Source organism: Mustela nigripes, chromosome X (genome assembly GCF_022355385.1).
Source record: "Mustela nigripes isolate SB6536 chromosome X, MUSNIG.SB6536, whole genome shotgun sequence".
Classification (NCBI taxonomy): domain Eukaryota; kingdom Metazoa; phylum Chordata; class Mammalia; order Carnivora; family Mustelidae; genus Mustela; species Mustela nigripes.
In genome coordinates this window covers 40,757,355-40,783,696 of record NC_081575.1, presented here as the reverse complement: position 1 = coordinate 40,783,696, position 26,342 = coordinate 40,757,355, and the positions used below count along the sequence as shown (strand labels likewise).

The 26,342-nt window shown below is 35.0% G+C and overlaps 1 protein-coding gene across 3 annotated transcripts in view; it reads left to right on the top strand.

Moving 5' to 3' along the window:
• Nucleotides 1-24,290, top strand: part of RADX (RPA1 related single stranded DNA binding protein, X-linked) — an 80,177-nt gene extending 55,887 nt beyond the window's left edge. For all 3 annotated transcript variants that reach the window (XM_059385518.1, XM_059385517.1, XM_059385516.1), the window contains exons 12-14: nucleotides 8,674-8,964; nucleotides 17,333-17,500; nucleotides 23,005-24,290. In XM_059385518.1, coding sequence (XP_059241501.1) covers nucleotides 8,674-8,964; nucleotides 17,333-17,500; nucleotides 23,005-23,135 — 590 coding nt within the window. In that variant the 3' untranslated portion in view covers nucleotides 23,136-24,290. The remainder of the gene's footprint in view (nucleotides 1-8,673; nucleotides 8,965-17,332; nucleotides 17,501-23,004) is intronic.
• The last annotated feature ends 2,052 nt before the right edge of the window (nucleotides 24,291-26,342 follow it).

The window sequence follows — 26,342 nt, the reverse complement described above, 5'->3', positions numbered from 1 at the left end:
TCTTCCTTCAGTTCTGTAAAAGTTCTTTTCCACATACTTTGGGACTGCGTTTTTAGGTGCATATTAATTTATAGTTATATCTTTTTGATAAATTGACTCCTATCAACACATAATGTTCTCCCTTTTCTCTTGTAACAGTTTTTTTTTATTTTAATTTTAGTTTGTCCCATATTATTATGGCCATCTCAGCTCCCCTTTGGTTACGATTTGCATAAAATAGCTTTTTCTACTCCTTTACTTTCAGTTTATTGGTGTCCTGGAAGCTAAATTGAGTCTCTTATAGGCAGCATCTCTTTGCCTGTTTTTTTTTTTTTCCCACTTTCCAGTCTCTGCATTTGTAGAATTTAATGTAATTTTTGATACAAAAGGACATGTCTGTGCCATTTGTTGTTTTCAGTTTCTCTTACACTTTTTTGTCCATTTCCTCTATTACTGCCTTCTTTTATGTTGAGTAGATTTTTTTATAGCGACTTGGTTTTATTTCCTTCACATTTTATTCTGTATATATATTTTAGATATTTTACTTGTGGTTGCCATGGGGGTTAAATTTTACATTCTAAATTTATAACAATGTAGTTTGAATTGATGTCAATGTAAGTTCAAAAGCATATAAAAATTGTGTTCCTGTACAGCTCTCACATCCCCCCATTTATGTTCTTGTTATCACAGATTACATCTGTATACATTGTGTGCTCTATAACATGATTTATAATTATATTTTGTTTTATAGATGTTTGTTTTTATGTAAAAAAAAGTGGAGCTACAAACTAAAAACAATTATACTGACTTTTATATTTGCCCATGTAGTTACTTTTAATAGAGATTTTTATTTCTAAATAAAGCTTCAAGTTACTGCCTAGTGTCCTTTCATGTCAACCTGAAGGACTCCTGTTAGCATTTTTTGTGGGGTAGGTCCTTCAGCTTTTGTTAATTTTCTAATGCCTTAATTTCTCTTTCATTTTTGAAGGACAGTTTTGTTGGATATAGAATCCTTGACATACAAATTTTTGTTTTCTTTTTTTTAATTTTTGTATTATGTTATGTTAGTCACCATACAGTATATCATTAGTTTTTGATGTAGTGTTCCATGATTCATTGTTTGCCTATAATACCCAGTGCTCCATGCAATACATGCCCTCCTTAATATCCATCGCCAGGCTAACCCATACCCCCACTCCCTTCCCCTCTGAATCCCTCAGTTTGTTTCTTGGAGTCCATAGTCTCTCATGGTTTGTCCCCCATTTCTACCCCCCTTCATTTTTCCCTTCCTTCTCCTAATATTCTCCATGCTATTCCTTATGTCCCACAAATAAGTGAAACCACATGATAATTGACTTTCTCTGCTTGACTTATTTCACTTAGAATAATCTCTTCCATTCCCACCTATATTGATGCAAAAACTAAGTATTTATCCTTTCTGATGGCTGAGTAATATTCCATTGCATATATGGACCACATCTTCTCTCTCCATTCATCTGTTGAAGTGCATCTCGACTCTTTCCACATTTTGGATATTGTGGACATTGCTGCCATGAACTTTGGGGTGCATAGGGCCCTTTTCATTACATCTGTATGCTGGGGGGTAAATACTCAGTAGTGCAACTGCTGGGTCATAGGGTAACACTATTTTTAATTTTTTTGAGGGACTTCCACACTGTTTTCTGAAGTGGCTGCCCCCACTTGCATTCCCACCAACAGTGTACAAGGGTTCCCCTTTCTCCACATGTTCTTCAACACTTCTTGTTTCTTGCCTTGTCGATTTTTGCCATTCTAACTGGTGTAAGGTGGTATCTCAGTGTGGTTTTGATTTGAATTTCCCTGATGGCTAATGATGAACACTTTTTCATGTATCTGTTAGCCATTTGTATGTCTTCCTTGGAAAAGTGTCTGCTCATGTCTTCTGCCTATTTTTGGACTTGATTATTTGTTTTTTGGGTATTGAGTTTGAGAAGTTCTTTATAGATCTTGGATATCAGCCCTTTGTCTGTTGTGTCATTTGCAAATATCTTCTCCCATTTGGTGGGTTTCCTCCTTGTTTTGTTGACTGTTTCCTTTGCTGTGTAGAGGGTTTTCATCTTGACAATGTCCCAAAAGTTCATTTTCGCTTTTGTTTCCCTTGCCTTTGGAGACGTGTCTTGAAAGAAGTTGATGTGGCTGATGTTGAAGAAGTTATTGCCAATGTTTTCCTCTAGGATTTTGATGGATTCTTATCCCACATTGAGGTCTTTCATCCATTTTGAGGTCTTTTTTGCATATGCATCTTAAACTGAGTGTGCACTTGGCTTTCTAAATTTCCCAAGATACAGGAATGATTTTGAATACACCAATTTCCCAACAAAATGTTGTCCCTGGCTTTTTCCTCTCTGGCCTTAGGGTGTTTATGTCTCAACTGTAATCTTCTGTCCCAGGTGTCTGTGGGTTCTCTGTCTACATTCCAATGTTTTCCAGAAATGACTACTGCTATTCCAGCCTGCTTGAGTTCCAGATTAGGTGAAACAGAGACAGAAGTCTTGTATTAGTCCTTCAGAAATCTTCCAGACATGTTAGAACAGAAAACACAATAATTTGTGAATAGTATCTGCTCTGTACCAGGGTCCCATACTAGGAAATGCAGGTTGCCTTCTTTAGGAATCCTACCCTGGTGGGGAAAGAGTGGGACAAAGGCAAGTAAAAATGCCACAAAGTTTTCCTAATATTTTTAAGTGATCTTTTTCTTTTTAAAAAGATTTTATTTATTTGAGAGAGATAAAACAATTGGGTGGAAAGTCAGAGGGAGAAAGAAAAGCAGACTTCCTGCTGAGCAGGGAGCCAGATGGGAGGTTCAATCTCAGGACCCTGAGATCCTGGCCTGAGCTAAAGGCAGACGCTTAACTGAGCCAGTCTGGTACCCTGCAGGTGAACTTTTTCTTGATTTGGCATTCACTTTGTTGCTGTAAACATTTGATTGTTTTATAGATTTCTGAAAAAGTAATTTCTGATAGTTTCTACATATTTTTTAATGTTTCTGGGGTGGGGGGAATGGAAGCTTTGAGCTGCCTACTCTGCCATTTTGCTCAACTCATAAAGTTTTGTCGTTTCTTGATATTGTTAGTGGCTGCTGATAATAAATGCTGAGGTCCATTAATTCATAAGAGGCTGTGAAATGGTCATAACCTAATTCTATCACTCCTTCTTCATTTAGTAACTGAAATAGCCTTATAAGGAAAAACTTCTAATTTATTATTTGGTTACTAAGATGTACAGTTCATTGAGGAAAGGCAGGATAGATGCTTGATTCTTTCTCTTTATCAATTTTCAAAGTAATGAGTTGGACCCCTAGAATTTTCCAAATCATCTATTAGTTTTTTGTTGTTGGTATTTTTAATAATGCTATGAACTCATAGATTTAAATATATTTGATGTGTTTCTTTCTCTCACAATTACCATACTCATTGCTGGTCATGCTATTTTGTCTTTGGCTAGTAGGAAACTCTTAAAATTTGCTTATGAGTCCTTTTGATATGACTCTAATTGTTTTAATAGCTTTTTGATAACTGGTTTGACAAAGTATATCCACGTTCCTTGTGAACATTTTCTGCTCCAGACATAGAATCAGCTATTTTTCCACAGAGCTCTGGTATCTAAAGACTACAGATGATGCATTATGGGTATTGATTGGTATTGGTCTAGTTATTATTTCTAGACCTTTGCGGTGGACAGAACTTGAAAATGCACTCAGCTGACTGGTTGGTTGCTTAGTTAAAACAAAATATGTCATGATTTCATTTTTATATTTTCAATTCAAATTCATAACTACAGAATTTTGACTTAGATGATAAAGATAGAAGAAGCTTCTTTTCATTACAAGAATCCTGGCTCTGAAGACCCTGGAGATGACAGAATCAGAATATTACACAGTAGTTTATTTGCTTTCACTCACCACGTATAAAAACAGTTCCAGAATAATCACCTCAACATTTATAACAACAATTTTACTAGAAAAAATTTAAGGTTTGTTTTGTTTGTTTTGTGATTATTTTGTCTTTGAATATGCCAACTAGGGATTAGTGAATTATTATTCTTTAAAGCCACTTGTGATATCTCTCTCTGTATGGGTATACTATCAAGTAGATAGAAATTTAGGTTCATGTCTTTTATTTTGATGCTTAAAGATTGATTTCTTTAAATAAATACTTAATTTTCTAAATGATTTTCATAGTTCAATAGTCAAATATAGAAAAAGAATACATATTTAAAGAAGTTTATTTTTTATCCCTGATTCCTTCTCACCCACTGTAGGTAACTTTTTAATTCATTCTATAATGTATTTTTCCATTGTTTGTTTTATAATATAAGCAGATATGTGTGTATTTCAAAGAAAATGAGTCATGCTCCCCTTTCTCATATAAATGTTGTACTACTACTTTTGAGAGTAATTTGACAATACCAAATATGTTATACCCTCTGACCTATTTGTTGAGTACACAAGGAGACATGCTCTAAGATGTTTTATTGGAGCTACTGTAAATGATGTGACAATGAAGATAAGGATATATATATCTTTTCAAATTAGTGGTGTTGTATTCTTTGGATAAATATCCAGAAGTGGAACAGCTAGATATATATGATAAATCTATTCTTAATTTTTTTAAAAGGCTCCTTGTTGTTTTCCTAGCAGCTACACTAATTTACATTTCCACCAACAGTATGTGAGGGTTCCTTTCTCTCCACACTTTCTCCAATAGTTATCTCTTGTCTTTTTTATAATAGCCATTCCAACAGGTTTGAGGTGATATTTTGTTGTGGTTTTGATTTGCATTTTCCTAGTATTTAGTGGTTTGAACTTGTTCTCATGTGCCTATTGGCCATCTGTATGTCTTCTTTGGGAAAAATGTGTTTTTAGATCTTCTGCCCCCTTTAAATCATTTTTTTTTATTGTTGAGTTGTATGAGTTCTTTCTGTATTTTAGATATTAATTCCTCATTGGATATACGCAAATATCTCCTCCCATTGGGTAGGTTGCCTTTTTGTTTTGATGATGGTTTACTTTGCAGTGCAAAACTTTTTTAGTAGGATGTAATCCCATTTGTTTATTTTTCTTTTGCTTCCCTTGCCTTTGGAGTCAGATAAAGAAACACATCTCTAAGACTGATGTCTTAGTGCCTTAGGAGCTTACTGCCTATGTTTTATTCTGGGAATTTTATGGTTTCAGGTCTTACATTCAAATCTTTAATGCATTTTGAGTTAATTTTTCTGTATGGTGTAAATTAGCAGTCTAGTTTCATCTTTTCCATGGGACTAACCAGTTTTCTCAGCACCACTTATTGAAACAGCTGTCCTTTCTCCAATGTATGCTCTTGGCTCCTTTGCCATAAATTAATTGTCTGTATAAATGTGGGTTTCTTTCTGGGCTCTCAGTTCTCTTACCTTTATCTTTGTGTCTATTTTTATGCCAGCACCATACCGTTTTGATTACTATAAGCTTTGTACTATGGTTTGAAATCTGCCAGTATGATACCTTCAGCTTTGTTATTCTCTCTAAAGATTACCCTGGCTATTTAGGATCTTTAGTTGTTCCATACAAATTTTAGAAGTACTTGTTCTAGCTCTGTGGGAAATGCCATTAGAATTTTGATGGGGATTGCATTGAATCTATAGATTGCTTTGAGTAGTATGGACATTTTAACAATATTTTTCCAGTCTATGAACAGAGACTATCTTTCCATTTGTTTGTTTCATCTTCAGTTTCTTCCTTCAGTGTCTTATAGTACAGGTCTTTCACTGCCTTGGTTAAATTGACTTTCAGGTATTTTTTTCCCTTTGGTACAATTGTAAATGAGATTGCTTTCTTAATTTGTCTTTCTGATAGTTACTAGTGTATAGAAATACCACACATTTCTGTATATTGGTTTTGTATCCTTCATCTTTACGGAATTTGTTTCGTAGTTCTAACTGGTTTTTGTTTTTTTGTGGGTTTTTTTGTTTTTGTTTTTATTTTGGTGCAGACTTTAGGAATGTATATATTACATTGTCTGCAAATGGTGGCAGTTTTACTTCTTCCCTTCCAATTTAGATGCCTTTTTTTCTTGTCTTATTGCTGTGGTTAAGATTCCCAATATTCTATTGAAGAAAAGTGGTAAGAGAGGATATCCTGTCTTGTTCCTGTTCTTAGAGAAAATGCTTTCAATTTTTCACTGTTGAGTATGACAGTAACAGTAACATTATAGGTAGCCTCTGACTTACACATTTTTTTCAAAAGTCTATTTTATACTTGCTACTGAATGAAAAATACCCTGTTCTTTTCTAGCCTTGTAGCTCTTACACCAAGTTGAAGTTAGTTGATGTAAGCGGGGAAGAGGCAAAGAAAATAGCTCTTCACCCTCCCAAATGCCTCCATACATCCCTGCCCATCATTTTTATCCATATAATAAAATGCTCAGAGTAGATTTTGTGAAGAAACAAAATCACCATTCTTACATACATATGTTTATAATATGTTGGGTATTTTTTTTTACCTCACAACTTTAATGTGGTCTTCTACTAAAATTTTCTCCACTAAAATGTAAGTCTACTCTCACCAGAAATTAGGGTAAAATGAATCATTAAAATAAGTTATGTTTATAACATATAATCATGTATATATGTGTGTGTATATATATGTATACATATATATGCAAAAACATATTTTTTAAGTAATTAACCTTTATCTTTGTTGTGCATTAGGCCTAAAAACATAATGTGTTTCACATTTAGTAGTATTCAAACTAAAAATAAAAGAATTCCAGTTCATAATTTTCCATCATATTTTTAGAAAAATGTGAATTCTAGCCGTATTTTTGTCTCCTAATTATTGCCTTTAAAATCTTGCCATTCACAAACAGTGACTGACAGTATCTCTTGTACTGAGATCATGCCCATTTGTAATAATTGTGAACATATAATAAGGGTTCCACGTTACAGTCCCACGTTACTAAAATAAAAAAGCAGAATTTTCAAAGGAATTTTTCAGATAAAAATTTATACCTTGCTAGTCCTTGATACCAATACTCAAACAAAGCATAGCAAATACTTTGACTTATTCCTGACAGGGTCAGTCATAAGGGTTTTTTTTCCTGTAAGGTAGATGTGATTATTTAATTTTTAAAAATTGGAATAGCTTATAACTTGTTTTTTTGGATGCTATATTTTAGAATAAGTCAGAAATGTTCACTATAACTTGAGTCATTGTGATAGCTACTTATTGTTGTTCTAATTATGTACTTTCATCAGCTTGGGGAAAGGAAGCCTATTTTAGAAAATAAAAAAGATTAAATCATTCTACAGTTCTCAGTTTAATCCTGTTAACTGGGTTTTTCTCTTGGCTTTGATTAATTTCATTCTTTTTCATGTGCAATTACCTTTTTATCCTTTTTGTTATCAAGCATTATTATAGGAGATTAAGTGTGTTGATCAACTGAATTTTGAATTAAACTCTTATAATACTATAGTGGTTTGAGTTCTTGGAGAGTAAGAAATGTGTATTCAACTTCTTTATCTTCACTTACAACTCAGTCTAGAACTTTACCCCATAAGAAATTTTTAGTAAGTCTCTGGAGAGGTTTAAAAAAAAAGTGATGTGAGAATAGGGTATATTTCAAAAGCAGAAGTTGTGTATCAATCACATTGAAACTTTGCTATTGAAACCCCCTTCAGCACTAGCATGGTTCTTTAACCTAGGATAATAATGAGCACCAAGGCATGGGCCACCTGCAAGGAAGCAATTCAGCAACCTTGGTGAATTCTGGAACAGAGTTGCTGTCAGCTTGTCTCAGCTAGCAGAACTGACAACATGAGAGTCTGTTTCCAATATCTGTTTTTTCTGATTATGTCACGTGCCTTCAGCTCCTAGGGTGTATTATTCAATTAAAATATTATTTTACCAAATTCTTTAGACAGTATTTGGAATATATTTAATAAGTACTCACTAATTTTTTGTTGAATGAAAGAAAGAATGACTGAATGTCATAATGTGTAGGGGAGAAATTATATTCTGCCTTAGAAACTGAATGTGTTAGATAAACTGTACATAAGTGATAAATTGACTTGATGATAGAAAACAATTACGAATTGCAGGGATTTTTCATCTGAGTTTAGTTCCCTCTTTGTTTTCCATGTTATTTAGATCAGAAAGGAGTATATAATAAGTATATAATAAGTGATTTTCCTGAAGGAGAGTTATAGCCATGAAGAAGACTGTATTTTGTGTCTGTTCAGGCTCCTTTTAGCAAAGATTAACAAATTTTATTTGAAGCTTAAATTCCACCAATAGTGAGTGGAGGTCACATCTCTAACAGTTATGAATTGGACTTAACTTGAATTTTTCATTGAATATAAAAGGAATATATGTTTATTTAAGAGAGTTTAGCAAATACAGAAAACATGTAAGGAAGGTAATTACAAATCTTCATAATTCCAGCAACAGAGAAAAACAATATCAGTTTCTAATATTTTGAAGGTAAAGTTTATTTTGAAATGAATTTTGTTCTCTCTTTAATAAGAATTATCTTTTGGACATTCAATTTACATTTTATATGTGGTTATTTGATTTTTAAAGTTAATTAAGCTATTCCTCATTAATCTGTACTTTTTTGTACTGAATGATTTAATTTGATTAGTTTGCAAGTCCATTGTATCTATCTCATTTTTCTTTAATAGGTCAAGAAAGCGCAAGCACCAGTACCGCAGGAAAAGCCAAAAGACCTATAGGCGATAGGTGGGAAAGTCAGCTGTGGAGAGAGAAGAAGTTTGGCTTAATTGATCACCTGCATTACAGCCATGTTTATCCTGAAAGTATTCCACGAAAATTTATTTTCGAGAAGAGGAAGTTTCTTACTGAGCAGTTTAATTCTCAGCCTGCAAAGTACACACCACCAGAGGGAAGGCCCCAAAACCTTGAGGACTTTAAGAGTGCCCTAAGCCTTGGGCATTTTGAAGTAACCATCCTAGGTAAGCAAAGTATCCTTTTCTTTGAATATCATTAGTTTAATATATTTTTAATATAGACAATACTATTTTGCTTGGAAAAAAATAAGCTCCCCCTCCCAAAAAAAAAAAGTCCAAGGAGAGTTCCTGTTTAGCTCAAACCAATGGAGGCATGGAGCACTAATTCTGGAGTACATTAAGCTCTAATTGTAGGTTTTTAAACATTGGCAAGTCCTAGGAAAGTATTTGGGCAGAGAAGAATGGGAACCAACAGAACTTTCCTCACCCCTGACTACCTGACTACTTCTAAAACGAATTTTGTTTTCTTTAGCCACCACTTTCTTGCTCAGGTACTCTCCTTCTTTCTCAGTGTATCTGAAACATTGAAAAGTAAAGTGTATGTTAAAGAGAAAGGAGACACCAACTGAGAGAAACTTCTATGAACAGAGTTCTGTTTAGTCCCTGAAAAAAGTGAAATTCTCAGCTATCTCAGGTTGTAACAGAAAGAAGCTAAAAATCTTCCCTGGTCTATAAGGGAAAATAAACGGATGTTCTCAGGTTACTCAAACCTGAGAAGTAGCCATGGAACTTACAGAAATTTAAAAGTCAACACATTTTTTTTTAGAGAACAAACTGAGGGTTACCAGAGGAAAGACAGGTGGGGGATGGGTGAACTAGATGATGGGGATTAAGGAGTGCACTTGTGATGAGCACAGGATGAGGAATGAAAGTGCTGAAGCACTGTGTTGTACACTTGAAACTAATATTACACTCTATGTTAACTTAGTGGAATTGAAATAAAAACTTTTAAAAAGTCAAGACATTTTTAAACTTATATTTAATTTTGTTTCTTTCCAAAGAATGAAAAACATACAGATCAAAAAACTAATTCTAAAATAAAAATCTCAGCCAAAATAAGCTATTCTCAGAGTCAAAGAAAATGTTTATTTGTATTTGTATCTTAAAGGAAGGTCTTGTTACCTTAAAATTTAAAAATGAGGAAAAGTCATTAGCAAATAGATCTAATGGCTGAAAAAAGTACATTTCATAGATTTTTACATCTAGAGTACTAGAATGAATTACCTTGACTTTTATTAGGATTCCTTTTTCATTTTTATTCTCTCCCACTCCCTCTTCTCTGCCTCCTCACACATATGTTTATATGTTTAATTGTGTGTATGTGTACAGTCTACAAAAAGTATTAATTTCTCCTGACTCTGTTAGACATATCAGACCTGTTTCAAATGCTTCTGCTTACTAGACTGCATTACTTGGTCTCTTTACATCACTTAAAATCAAGAATCGAATGTGAAATGTGTCATTCTGTCCAGTCAGCTCTAGTCCACACTAGAATTATGCCATTTTATGTCCCACCTGTTTTCAAGGACTTAAGGTATTTTACAGGAATAAAAGACAGTGAAAAATAAATCACAGATGAATAAAACAAAATAGAACATTTAAAAGGAAACAGGAAAAGTACATATTATTACATACTTGCAAATAAGTAAGTTACCATTTGGCGGTAATTTTTGGTCAACTTTCTGGCAGGGAGAAAGAAAGGGATTTTTTTCCTGATGAGGTATTCAATTTTAAAGTTAAAAGAAGTTTGCATATCATCTAGTCCTATACCCTGGTTAGGTAGAACCAAGGCCATGATTAGAAATCATGTCTCCTATTACAGATGAAACAAACACTCATATATAGAAAACCTATTATTTTTTCCTTTATTAAAACTCACATCAGATTTTACCATATGAAGTTGTTGTATAAATAAGATAGAATAACAGTAGTTTGATATTTTCATCTATAGTTTTCTTTTTTAAAGATATAAAAAATGTTCTTCAGGTAATTGATTGTTTCATCATACTTACAAATATAATCAATATAGTAATTAGTCAAAGCTTAGTAACATTTCTGTAAAGGAGTATATTTTTACCTTAATTATCACAAAATCCATATATTTAGCTCTCTAATGGCAAACTTAATACATAAATGAAACCTAGAGAACTAAAATAAATGGTACAGGGGCGCCTGGGTGTCTCAGTTGGTTAAGCCGCTGCCTTCGGCTCGGGTCACGATCTCGGGGTCCTGGGATCGAGTCCCGCATCCGGCTCTCTGCTCAGCAGGGAGCCTGCTTCCCTCTCTCTCTCTCTCTCTCTCTCTGCCTGCCTCTCTGTCTACTTGTGGTCTCTCTCTGTCAAATAAATAAATAAAATCTTAAAAAAAATACTGATCCATTGATTCATTTTTTTAATATTTCAAGTTTTTATTTAAACTTTAGTTAACATATAGTGTGATATTAGTTTCAGGAGTAGAATCCAGCAAATCATCACTTATATAACACCTAGAGCTGATCTACTGATTCTTATAGAACCTTGATGGGAAGAGGTAACCTATCAAAATCATCCAAGGGAGGCCTTCCCACACTCCTTAAAATTTTGGTACACTGCAGAGAAGCAGCCTATTCAATATCCCTTACCTTCCTAAGGGAGACTTACTGCTACACCAGAGTCAATGACAAGAATGTGTCCTGCTTGTCTGGTATACAGGAGTAGAATTAAGATTAAGAAATACTGTTCTCTTAATAGGACTTGAAGTATAGATATTCTCAGATTTGGGGTTTTTTAAAAGATTTTATTTATTTATTTGAGAGAGAGAAAACACTAGAGAGAGAGGGCAAGCACAAGTGAGGATCAGAGGGAGGGGGAAGAAGCAAACTCCCTGCAGAGCAGGGAGACCAACTTGGGGCTCAATCCCAGGACCCTGGGATCATGACCTGAGGCATAGGCAGAAACAACCAAATGAGCCACCCTGGTGCCCCAGATACTCTCAGATTTTGGTTAAAATAAGTGGCAAATATCAGATGTAAAAGTGGTGAATTTATTATACCGTTTTGTGAAAATAGGAAACCTAAGTTGTATTATGAGACCAGACAATGGACAATCCGTCGTAAGCATGGTGTGAGCAATGAACTCAAAAGAAACGAATACATCTCTCAATATGGTACTATTTGTTAAAGGATATAATCCTAAAACTGAAAGATGACCTTATATGTGTTCAGTACATGGGGGTATACTTGTTCTGTAAAAAGCCAAGTAGTAAATGTTTGAGGCTTTGCAGGCCATACAGTATCTGTCCCAACTACTTAGTTCTCCTGTTTTAGTGGGAAAGCAGCCATAGACAATATATAAATGAATGTGCATGGCTGTGTTTGGATAAAACTTTATAGACACTGAAATTTGAATTGCTTATAATTTTCACATATCACAAAATATTCATTTGATTTTTTTCAACCATTTAAGATGTAAAAAAAATATTCTTAGCTTATGGGTTGTACAAAACCAGGTACAAGCTAGATTTGACCCCCCCCCAGGTCATAGTTTTTTTTGTGTGTTTTTTTTGTTTTATTTTCAGGTCATAGTTTGCTGACCCCTCTTATAGACCTCTGTTTTTAGATAAAACTAGCTAAACCAATCCAGACAGATAAATCTCTATGATATTTTAAATTCTTCCGACATGAAGATTGTCCACCTACATTGTTACTATCTTCCAGTGATTAATTATCCCTCTGCAGTATCTTGCTGATCCCTGAAGGACTCAGTAATTTTGAAGTGTCTTATTCTGGGAGCTAGAAAGGTTATCCATACCATAACTCTGTTATAAGCATTAACTCTGACTGGTCTGGGATTAATCATTATTGAGAACATTGAATGGAATTATTAATCTTCCTACATACAATTCTAATAGCTCCCAACAACAGTGGGGTACTATTGCAACATCAGAAACCTATTCCAGAAATGCTGATTTTTATATTAAAATCCTTGCCATACCATCTTACTTGTCTCAAATAAATAGATGTTTTTAGTGGGTGCTAAAACCTCAGTCCATTGTTTATTATGAAATAACACACATTTCAAAAAGAAGATACTGGAATGAAGTAACAAACTAAATTTTCAGGGCCTTTAGGCCCACTACAAAATCTATTGGTCAGTCTCTCCTGATTTTAAGTTATTCCCCCCTTTAAATACAAGAAAACAGTTTTCAAAACCTAGATTAGACTCCTAGATGGCATCAGTATATTATTGGCTTTACTAACATTGATTTAGTTACCCTCGAAATCCTGAGTCGATCACAGCTTAAGAGTCCTCTCTTCAATTTGCATTTGACCTAGGCAATAAGGATCATAATTCAGCCAGTCTTTTGTAAACCTCTGTAGGTCATCCATTTTGTCTCAAGCAAGTCAAGAAAAACTCCCCTAATTTTTATATGGTTTGTTCTTTTCCTTTTTGTAAAATGCATCTAAAAGATAATTTAAAATTTAATAGCATTAATTATAACATCAAAGCAATTTAATATGCTGTGGTTATATTGAAATAATAAGGATTTACTTACCTTGACTTTTTTGTTCTATTAAAGCAACCAAGCAGGCCAACATAACTCCTTCCCTCCTTGGTACTAGCTGCGGGCTCAGGGCCAATTACTTTTACCCATAAAGTATGCCTCCTTCCATTCTGAAGCCTATCAGAACCATTAACTGAGTAGCATTGAGTTTTCTCACTGTTGATTACCTCACTGACGACATCCTCAGGATATCCTATCCCACTGAGATGCTTCTCCACTCTTATATCTCATTAGAGCAGTATGCTGGATTATATGGGTTCCAGAGCTAGGTTACTGTTGCCACCCTTTAATTCTGTCCCTAATTTCATTGCATAATGAAAGTGATTATAATGTATGAAACATGAAGTACCTACTGTCAGATTTTATCACCATAAGACACTCATTTCCCCCATATTTTAACCTCTGAAAAATCAGTATGCATCTTACAATTGAAATCATGCCTTTGTTCAGTTGGTAGCATTTTTCTTAGTGGCATCTTAGAGTAAGTAAAATATGGTATATTGCAAGCATTATGCTAGGTACCAGGATTATAAATTGCCTCCCCTCAAACATGTGCATGTGTATGCATACATGTACCTACACACACACACACACACACACACACTTTCACACTTTTTATTGGAAAAGAAATTTAGTGGTCACAAAGAATTGAGGAAGAAGATATATAAATTGCACATAACACACACTACAAAAGAATAATATGAACTAACTTGTTTGATTTTATATTTTCCTCTAATTTTGAATATAGTCCAGATATTGATTACATTTACCTAGACAGTAAAATATAAGTTACTTACTGAAGTAACACATAAACAGGAAGTCACCATTGAAATACAAATGTATGCACACTATAGGAAGGATAATTTGTGTTCCTCTTCATTGGTAACAGGAATACAGATGAATTCATATTTGAACACTTAATATACAAATGTCTTAAAGTCTAGTATTTGAAAACTATAGGTAAAAGATGCGTACGTGTACATTCATTTTCTCAATTTAACAAATACTTACTGAGCATCTAATGTGTGGCAGCACTGTTCTAAGTCCTGAGGTTACAAGGTTACATGAGTGAACACAACAAATAAAAGAGCTTGCTGATAAAAGAGATGGTGATAAATGCTAGAAAGGGGTTTGAGTTTAAAGTAGTAGGAAAAGATTACATTTTATCTTTTGGTGGGAGGTGCAGAGAGAGAGGAAGAGAAAGAATCTTAATCTCTTAATCAGGCTCCACGCCCACTGTGGAGCCTGGTTTTTGGGACACAATCTTACAACCCTGAGATCATGATCTGAATCAAAATCAAGAATCAGATGCTTAACCGACTGAGGCACCGAGGCGCCCTGGAAAGGATTACATTTTAATAGAGTGATCAGGGTTAGGGTTAACATTTCACAAATGTAAAAGTAACAATTCACAGAATCCTGATGAGGGTGAAAAAACAATCTGGTTATCTGAGGAAAGAATATTCTAGGCACAGAAACAGCAAGTATGGAGGCTCTGAGGCCTGTTTACTTATACATTTATACCCGGAACTCTAGTTTTAACCAAAGAGCTCACGACAAATTTCATGAGTAATGATGAAGCTAAACTTGCCGTATTTTATTATGTAGAAAATAATTCAAAATAGTATCAGTGACACACAGATAATAAAACTACCTTTCTGAGAATATCAGGATTTCCAACTTCTGATATTTTCTCAATTTTAGGCCCTTACTTTCTTTTTTTTTTTTACACTTTGGAGTTGGAATGCATCTTACAGTCAATGGATACATTTAATGCAGTTTCCTTTTTATTAAAACTGTTATTAAGTTGATGGTATATCTTAGAGTTAAATTTGGTCTTAGAATCAAGGAAATAAGATACCAGCATGTGTACTTCTTTTTTTTTTTTTAAGATCTTATTTATTTATTTGATAGACAGATTACACGTAGGCAGAGAGGCAGACAGAGAGAGATTGGGAAGCAGACTCCCCACTGAGCAGAGAGCCCGATGCGGGGCTTGATCCCAGGACCCTGAGATCATGACCCGGGCCAAAGGCAAAGGCTTAACCCTCTGAGCCACCCAGGCGCCCCAGCAGCATGTGTACTTCCACTTGAGTTTTGCAACATTGCTTAGAGTTATGGGATAGTTACACTTCTTATACTGAATTGAAATACTCAGTAAATTCTGGATATCATGACTATTACAGTTTATGAATACCAAACTTTAGTAATCCTTAAAACCTTTAAAGAGCACTAAGTTGTATGTAAACTTAAAGCTGTGGAGATTTAGTGTCATTTGCCCATAAAAAGCAAAAATATATACTGTGTCTGGGTAGCTCAGATGGTTAAGCGTCTGCCTTTGGCTCAGGTCATGATCCCAGGGGCCTGGGATGTAGCAGTATCCCTGCCCAGTGGGAAGTCGTCTTCTCCCTCTCCCTCTGCCATTCTCTCCACTTGTGCTCTCTGGCTCTATCTCTCTGTCAAATAAATAAATAAAATATATTTTTTTTAAGGCAAAAAAAATGCCCTTGTGTTTCTGGATCAGTTTCCAGTTTAACAGGAAGGAGTTTGTTTACCTATCACTGACCCATGCCCAGTAGTTAAGAATCACTATAGCGATGAGTAGAGGAGATAATAAGGTCATAGAATCTATAAAACTTGCTTGCTATGTATCAGGGAAGAACAAAAGGAAGAAGTTAAGGATAACCTCCAGGGTTCTGTTTGGGATGACTGGGTAGAATTCATAGGGTTTTCAAACTGTGTTCTGTGTGTTTACCCTTCCTTCAGTCAAGATGGTCTCCTTACTCTGATCTATAATTTTGGCTACTCCCCGCTCTGCCGGAAATAACTTCTCTCTTGTTTATTTAAATGCTATTCAACCTTTTGTACCCAGCTCAAAGCCTTGCCTCTAAAAAGTCTTTAAAAGAAAGGGTTTTGTTTTGTTTTGTTTTGTTTTTTGTTTTTAGTGAGAAAGCATGCAAAAACAGGGGGAAAGGCAGAGGGAAAGAATCCTCAAGCCAACTGCCCCCTGAGTGCAGAGCCCAATGCCGGGCTCAATCTCAGAACCCAGAAATCATGACCTGAACTGAAATCAGGAGTCAGACACTTAACCGACTGAGCCCCCCAAGCACCCTTAAGAAGTCTTTTATATCCACCCTAGTAGACATTAACCCATTAACAAAGAGATGACAGTCACAGGTCAGGATTTACTTTGGTTGCTCCCCCATAGCCCCTTTTCTGCTGCAACTTTTATAACCCTAATGGTAAGTAAATGAAGTTTGTATTGTATAATAAAGGACAGATGGGACCTTGTTACCACCATCCCTGGCTTTTCTTGAGTCATACATCTTTAAGTCCAAATGGCATAAAGGGAACCAATAGTTACCTCTGAATTATTCTATTCTGTAATGGCCCCTGACATAATGACCAAGAAAATATTATACTTGTCTTCATTTATGTGACCAGGTCATCCTCTGGATATTAAAATTTAAATAATCTATCAGTAAGTAAAACACTTTGGAGTTTTTTGGGGGGTTATGACTTTTATGGGGTTTATTGGTTTTTGATAAAACATTTTGGATTGTTATTTCCAGGAGAGGTTATAGACTGCATTAAAGTGCCTCCTCTTCAACCAGTTGCATGTATTCATAAAGTTTTACACAGCAAAGGGTTTAGTTCCTGGCTTTGAAACCATGCATTTATACACGTGAAACTACTTAGCATATGTCAGGATCAAACTAGCAAACCTGGCCTCATTACCTTCCTGACTAACCCACTTTTTTTTTTTTAAAGATTTTATTTTATTTTATTGACAGACAGATCACAAGTAGGCAGAGAGGCAGGCAGAGAGAGAGGGAAGCAGGCTCCCCCATGAGCAGAGAGCCCGATGCGGGGCTCTATCCCAGGACACTGGGATCATGACCTGAGCTGAAGGCAGAGGCCTTAACCCACCGAGCCACCCAGGCGCCCCCTGACTAACCCACTTTTAACAAATTGTGGTTTTTCTATATAGGTCTGAACCATGAGATCGCAATTGATGTTGCATTCCTGCCCATGTATTGTCCAGAAGATCTCCGAACATCCCAAATCGACACATTACTAACCTGCATGAATTACAGCTGTGTGTATCCGCAGGATGAACCTGGAAATGACACACTGGCAGGTTCAAGAGCACTTGCAGGTAAGATAATTTCAGTATTCCTTTCACTCAGAGGATAAAATTAATATCGTAAACACTTCTAATCTTAAAATGTAATTATATAAATGGTTCTAGCTTTAACATTCAATATAATTTAAAGGGGCGTTTGGTAAATGTGCCCCAAGATTTATAAATGAGAATATATTTTTAAATAAAATTGGACAAATTAATGGTTTTGCTTCCAGGCAGACATTAAGAATATTCTCTTATAATACATTTCTAAATGTAAGTATTCATTAGATTTAAGTGGTATAACATGGAGCAGTGCCAGTTCAACTCCTCTCTCCTTTTAACTAAGGCGGGATGATCTGTCCTTTCATTTTACAATTGCCTGAAATTTTAAGACCTCCACAGCCTAGTACAGTATGGTTGTTTTCTCTTATAAATGTTTAGTTATTCAAGTGCTATGCAATAAATTCCTTGAGGACGGCTAGGAGTTCATGTAATCCCAGTAGTGAAACACTTCAACTGACTAATTGTTTAGGCTGCTACATAATTTACTGAACTCTAAATTATTTATATGTTCCCATAAAATTATGTATCCAGTTATAATTATCTACTTCCTATTGTCATCTCATTTTCCTGAGTGGGTAGTAAAGTTTCTAGCAGTTCTCATTGAGCTTAGAAGGATATTACATTTAAAAGAACTTTTAAGACAGCCTTTATTATCTTGGGATTTTGTGGTGGGTCTTTCTAAGATGATGAAACTCTTGAGTACATACTGTTTTTAAACAAGTTTTATGAACTGTGCCTGATGATGAAGTAACTTTTGGCAGGAATGGTTACTGCAAGCTTGAATCTCTTGTTTTATGAGTCTTTTACTTTTACCACAGTTTATTTTAGAGATGATATAGTAGCTGACTTTGCAGTATTACTTTCTACATTGCAGCTCTTTTCACTTCCAGAAAGTCCAGATTTCTTAATTAGTGCCCTAATATATAGTTTAAATATTTGTTATTTATTTTCTTACGACATACAACATCTACTTTCATCACATTTCTTCTGCTATGTGTATATGTTATTATTGGTATGAAATATCAAGGCAAAACTCTCAGTTGCTAATGCCAGTTGTTCTCCAAAAGTCACTAACATGGTCACCTGAAAAAATCTAGTATCATACTGCCCAATCAGTTGATATTTGAGACATGAAGGGCAAGAACCACTAGAAAAGTGATGTGGTAATCAAAAACAAGGTGATTTGTTTCAAGCAGAATATGTCCCAGACCATTTGTTGAAGATTTTTTTCCCCATTGGATATTCTTTCCTGCTGTGTTGAAGATCAATTGATCATATAGTTGTGAGTCCATTTCTGGGGTTTCTATTCTGTTCCGTTGATTTATGTGTGTTTTTATGCCAATACCATACTGTTTTGATTACTATAGCTTTGTAATATAACTTGAAGTCCAGGATTTGATGCCTCCAGCTCTGCTTTTTCAAGATTGCTTCAGCTATTCTGGATCTTTTGAAGTTCCATATAAACTTTAGGATTGTTTCATCTAGATCTGTGAAAAATGCTGTTGGTATTTTGATAAGGATTGCATAAGATCTGTAGATTGCTTTGGGTAGTACAGACATTTTAACAGTATTTTTTTTTCCAACCTCTGTGTATGGAATGTCTTTCCATTTCTTTATGTCATCTTCAATTTCTTTCATCAGTGTTTTAGAGTTTTCATAGTACACGTCTTTCATCTCTTTGGTGAGATTTATTCCTGGTTATCTTATTATTTTGGTTACAGTTGTGATGGGGTTGTCTTTTTAATTAATTTTTCTGCTGTTTTCATTATTACTGTATAGAAATGCAACTGATTTCTGTATGTTTATTTTGTATCCTATGGCTTTAGTGAATTTTTTAAATCAGTTCTAGCAGATTTTTGGTGGAGTCTTTCATGTCGTCTGCAAATACTGAATGGTTTACTTCTCCTTACCAATTTGGATGGCTTTTGTTCTTTTTTGTTGTCTGATTGCTGTAGCTAGGACTTCCAGGACTATACTGAATAAAAGTGGTGAGAGTAGACATCCTCATCGTGTTCCTGACCTTAAAAACTGAGAGTTTTTTCCCATTTAGGATGATGTTAGCTGTGGGTTTTCCATGTATGGCATTTATTATGTTGAGGTATGTTCTCTCTAGAACTACTTTGCAAAGGTTTTTCATCAACTATGGATGTTGAACTTTATCAAATGCTTTACCTGTGTCTATTGAAGTGATCATATGGTTTTTAGCCTTTCTTTTATTGATGCGATTTATCATGTTGATTGATTTGCAAATGTTAAACCACCCTTACAACTGGGAATAAATCTCACTTGGTCTCACACACACACACACACACAGTCTTAAAGAAATATACATACATGGAAGTATAGTAAACATATAGTTCCATAACCACTTTTTTCCTCCTGACAATGTATCTTGAATAGCTTTCATGTTAGTATATAGAGAGCTGCTTCATTCATTTTAATACCTATAAATATTTAACTATGTGTATGTACCAAAATTATTTACTCAATCCCCTAGTGATTGGTGTTGAGATTATTTTCAAATATTTTGGCTCTCAACAAAGAGTACCACAATGAGTATCTATCTACCCGTGTATATATACATATTTTTTGCACTTATACACATATCTATAAGATGAATTCTTAGAAAAGTAGTCACTGACTTAAATATGTAGGCATTTAAAATTTTGGCAGATACTGTCACATTGTCATCCAAAAGTTTATACTGATTTACACCTTTACCAAAAGCAAGAATCGCACTTTACTCACACCTTTAGAAATGCTAGGTATTGTTCTTGCTACTCTTTGGCAGACTGATGGCAAAAGAAGTCACCCTCACTGTGTGCATCTGTGATGTTTCAAAAAAAGTACAGTTTTTATACACAAGTCTAACAATTTAAAATGAAATGTAGAGAAGCTCATTCTCAGGTGCTTCTAAGAGAATCCCTATGTGATGTAAATAATAACATCTTAATTTCATACTAGTTTTTCTTTTTTTCATATTAATTTTCTAAAGTAGAAAATGATTGTTTGCTAATACCTGAGCTTTGTGTCAGCCACCATTCTAGGTGCCCTACGTCCTGAGTATTTAATCTGCACATTCTCTAACATAGTACCAGATGAGTAGTTTGAGAGGTCGTCATTTGCTCAAAGTATTAGCACAAGTAGGCAGAGTCACTTACTCAAACAGTGGTTTTACTTATACTTTATGTTTCAGTCACTCTGTTAATCATTATTTATAAAAGTCAATATATGATAACAATTTGAATTATTAAGGTTTGGTTTGTTGCAGTTAGCATCAAAGCTAAAGATCTCGAAATCTTTCCAAAGCATCTAGATTAAAGTCCATCCCATTCAAAGAAGAAGAAAGTTATATACTTATTTTCTATATTTGTCATTATTGTATTCATTGTGCATTAGTGAATTTGCACAGTTGTAAATCATTCATCAGATTTTGTGACATATCTAACAGAGGTGGCTTTAATAATGATGTTAACAAAGACTAAACTTGAGAAGCCCTCTCTTGCTTCAGTATTGTTATGTTTAAAAGGGGATCCTAAATAGTATGCCCTTGGGGCACCTGGGTGGCTCAGTTGATTGAGCATCTGCCTTCAACTCAGGTCCTAATCCCAGAGTCGGAGTCAAGCTCCAAATTGGGCTCCCAGCTCAGTGGGGAGTCTCTTTCTCCCTCTCACACTCCCTGTGTGCTCTCCACCCACCCTCCAAAAAAAGTCTTAATAAATAAATAAATAAACAAACAAACAGTATGCCCTTCAGGCCCCACAAAACCTATATCCCCCACTGGCTTTTAGGTACAGATTTACAGCCTATGAAGGTTAAGAGCACATGTCTTGAGGCCAAATTCATAGAGACAGAAAGTAAAACAGAGGTATTTAATGGGGAGTTAAGATTTTAAAGGTATGCAAACTTCTGTTTGGGATGATGAAAAAGTTCTGAAAATGGAAAGCAGTGATGGTTGCACAATACTATGTGAATATATCACACAGATGCTACTACTAATGTCAAAATATGGACTGGTATTCCAAAGCCATGTGGCTCTGCGTAATGTTTTCATTTTCTCGTACTTAAAATGAAGTCTTTGTCATGTGTAGCCCTTGAAGTCTGTGATCCGTTAGCTTAGTAGTGGTCAGTTAGTGTTTGGAAGAGTTTCTTTAAATATTTAGAGGAGAGAAAAGGAAAACAGGGACAAAAATGATCTCCAGTTTTTGCCATTGGATCTGTGTTCAGTGCTTTCCCAGGCTGTTTACAGCCCTGCCTTAGCTTTCACTTCCTGCTCTGCAGAGCCTGATGGTCAGCGAGAGGTGAATATTTGGAGTTTTTCCTCAGGCCTTTTCTGAGTATGCATCCAGCGCTAGGCATGTAGGCTTCTTGATGTACACAGAAGGTTGTAAAAAGCCCTTATTCCCCCGCATGTATCTTTTCCCAACCCTTTCCTCCTCAGGCTTTTTGATCTGTTGCTTGTCCCAACTTTATACTTTGCCCCAGCTGCTCTGGCTAATGTTTTTGTCTCCATATGCTTTCAACAAAAGCCACTGGGGAAGCTACCCCAGGTGTGGGAATGCCCCAAATCAGGTGAAATGAAAGCAAGCTTTTGTATCTGCCCTTGAGGGAATTTCCCAATTGGCCCAAACTCACAACCACGTCTTTGAGAGTAAGTTCTGCATGGCACCATCTGGTACAAACAGCCTACACCAGGAGTGTTAGCTGCCGTCTTCCTGGCTGCTGCTGATACAGGGAGTACATGGGCAATTTAAAGCACCTCAGCACGTTCTTACCACAGTACGGCAGCTCTTTCTCTATTAATCTTTCCCCTGATTGTTTTAAGTTCTTGTATAGATGCCAGAGTTCTGCAGAAGTTGATCTGACAGTTTTTGTCAGCCCGTAAGTTAGTGGTAGGGACACAGCTCTGACACTGCCTACTCCACCATATACAGTAATGTCCTTCACCTGATCCATTTTTGGTAGAGCTTCTTGAGAGTATACAAAGCTAAGTGTTAGTTAATAAAGCTGTTTCAGAGGAAATATCCTTTAAAAAAACTTCAATTACATGTAGTTTGCTTTACATCTATTAAGTTTTGTAAAGAATTGACAATTAAATTCTAAATAGAAAAAGTTATTTTTGTACTCCCTTGAAGTGTAAACAGTAAATTGCTTACTTGGTACCATATAAATAACCCTGAAAAAATATATACTTACTTTAGTCCACCAAAAAGATTTGAAAAGTAAAAATAACTAAATATGGCTTTGGAATACCAGCCCATATCTTGACATTAATAGTAGCATCTGTGTGATATATTCATTGCTATGTGCAGAAGTTACCATAATGTAACTTTGATGAATATGTGACAAATTGGAGGGAAGATGAGGGACATTTGTTAATGTTATAAGAAAAAAAGTCAGCTTATGTGATACTAAATCCAAGTAAATATTTAACTATTTTACAATACTTACCATCTGCTTTTTATTTTTAGGTGATATTATAAAAGCTGCAAGTAGACTGGATAGAGTGCATATCGTCGGTATCTTGGATATCTGTAATTTGGGTAACAATAAAGTAGAAGTCTACCTGCACAGGATTTATAGTCCAACTAATAATTCCTAAAAATTGGCAAGTGAAATGATTACAGGTTATAAGGAGGGCACTGCTTTAAAGATATTCTCTCATTTTGTTGGTAATTTCAGCAACTGTTTTTTGGCAAGAATATTACATAAGCTCTAAAGTTATTAAGTAGTTTATGTTCCTCTTGTGTTTGAAGCTAACGCAGTTCATTTTAAATTCATTACTGAAAAGTTCATCAAAACAATTTTTGTGTATCAAGAAAATTTACCTTACTTCTATATAACTATTATCTTGACTTGTAATGATTTGTGTTCACTATTCTATTCGTGAAGTGCTTTTATTCTCAAGCCTCAGCCTAAGGCATCCTGACTTATAAGAGTTAACTTCTCGTGAATATTTAATATCCTTCCACTTTTCTTCACCTATAGTGGGAAATTCTGAATTGCTAATTTGAAGATTAAATTCTCCTAAAGTGGTCAACCTGCATTTCTCATGACTGTGATGGTTACTGTCATTTTCAAAAAGCACACATGGATTGTTATGGTCCGGTTGCCTTGGTCCTTAGTTTGGTCAGCTGTACAATGAGTGTGTTAAATTGTCTTAAGGCTTTTCACTCTTTATTGTGACTTTTATCCTTCAAATTTCTAAATGTTTTGACCAGTGTGTGAGCTTAAAAGCCAGAGGCTACGTGGGTTTCCACTTTTGCTATATTTATGTGTAGTTTTGGTACATGTAATGTGAGTTTAAATAGTGAAATTTTATCTCATATTAACATTTAAAGTGTGCATATTGAAAATATAAAACAGTGACTAAGAGGATTTTATTCTGGTTATCTATTATACTTCGTTTTAACTGTAAATCACCATTCCACATTTGCAAAGCCCTGTGGTTGACAGTTATGTGGTTAGTTAGATGACCAAAATGACCCATCACATGAGTTAAAAAGTATTCAATGTCAAGATCAATCAATCTAGATAAGCAATTACCTTGTGGGGTTTTCTTCTAGCCCTCTGGTTCTGTGACTTCATATGCTATATATTTTAAATGTTCTGGACAGCTCGTGAATCTAAAGACAGATGCTGTACTTTGTTCATCAAGGCATTCAGCATTTTGTTCCTTATAATTGTGTTTAAATGTTAATTAAAATAGTGACTTCTTGTGTTAAAATTTTGAGTGTATTATTAAAGTTAAAACAGTAACTTTTTTGGTCTCTTGTCTCATTTTTAATATACTTGACATCCCTCTTCCATATTTTTTGGCCTATAATAGACTATACTTGTTAAATGAACCAATATGATTCTTCCATGTGGGTTGAAGACTTGTTTATCAAATGGAATCTGGGTTTCTCTATTAAACTATCATAAACTTTAAACGGGAATTCAATTTTACGGACATGTAAATGCTGTGGAAGGGAAAAATTAATACTTATATGGCTATTGAAGAAAAACCTCAGGCTGAGATTTCAAAGCTACACACCTTAATGGGTATAATTTTTGTTCTCATATTGAATAAGAAATATGAACAATTTTTGAAAATTTAGGATCTTTAAAAACAGCTTCCCTGGCAATTTATTTTACATTCTAGAAGCATTTCTATCTAAATTTGGAGTTACATGTCTGTGTCCACATTTTTGGTATTTTAAAGGGGGATAGCTATGGTAGCATTTCCTAAGAAAATACCAAACTACAATCACAATAACTTACCTTCAACTGAAAATGTGTTCATTAATTCCAAAGCCACACAAATATATTACCAAGATGTCACTTTCAAATTAAGGAATCAATTAGTAAATTGTGAAATATTATATAGTCTACTGGAGAACCACAGTCTCTCCCTTTAGATGGCAGATGAGCTATATGCATTGAAATCCTTTAGTAACCTATGAAAGAAAGAATCTGAGCACCTGTTATCCCTGCTATTTTTATTTCTTTATGGAATTATCCTGCATTCATTTTATTCATATTAAAAAAGGACTTCTGGGTGCCTGGGTGGCTCAGTGGGTTAAAGCCTCTGCCTTCAGCTCAGGTCATGATCCCAGGGTCCTGGGATTGAGCTTCACATCGCTTAGGCTCTCTGCTCAGCAGGGAACCTGCTTCCCTTCCTCTCTCTCTCTCTTTCTGCCTGCCTCTCTGCCTACTTGTGATCTCTCTCTGTCAAATAAATAAATAAAATCTTTTAAAAAAGAAAAAGAAAAGGACTTCTAAGAAATTAGTGTCACCTTTATTTGATGACAGTAATAACATTTGATATTTTGAGCTATATAACCTCTGCCAATATGGACCAATGTTATAACCGATTCTGTTATTCTAAAGTCATTTCTGTGGTTTGTACTGGTTGCTTTTTCACTGGTTTGCTTTTTAGGTACATTTTTTTTTCTTTTTTCCTTCCTTAAACATTGCTACCCAAGAATTTGCAGGTACACTAATGGGAAGTAAAATATATATTATTGAGTCCTGATTTTTTTTAATTTTATTTTTTCAGTGTTTCAAAATTCATTGTTTATGTACCACACCCAGTGCTCCATGCAATACATGCCCTCCTTCATACCTACCACCAGGACTACCCATTCCCCCACCCACCTCCCTTCCAAAAACCCCCAGTTTATTTCTATTTTTTTAAAGATTTCATTTATTTATTTATTTGAGAGAGAGAGAGGAGAGCACAAGTGGTGGGGAGGGGCAGAGACAGAGGGAGAAGCAGACTCCCCCACCCAAGGGGATGCCCAATGAGGACTCCATCCCAGGACACTGGGATCATGACATGAGCAGAAGGCAGATGCTCAACGGACTGAACCTCCCAGGCTCCCCCAGTCCTGAATATTTCAGTAATTAACTGCTTTTAGTAAAGAAATTTTAGGGGAAAAGGTTAAAAAATTAAAAAACAAAACCAAATTTGGGTATTGTCTGAAGATTCCAGTTCTTCAAGATTATCTTCGAGTCAAGTAATATTATATTTGTCTATTGTCCAAAATAGAAACATTACATAGAAACTCATCTCTTGGTCCAGGTCATAACACTCATTATGTTATCTTCACTCTTACATTATTATGTTGACACCACTTCTAGCCTTAACTTTCTGTTTTCCTTTACACTAAAGAAATGAAAAGTAGATTTTGAAAAAACAGATTTAAAGCTAACCACAGCTCTGTCTCTAAATGCCTGAGAAATTTTATGGAAAGCCATTTAAACTGCTAGGCCTTAGTTTCCTTAATTGTAAAATTTGCAAAATAATGGCCCCAACCAGTACTAT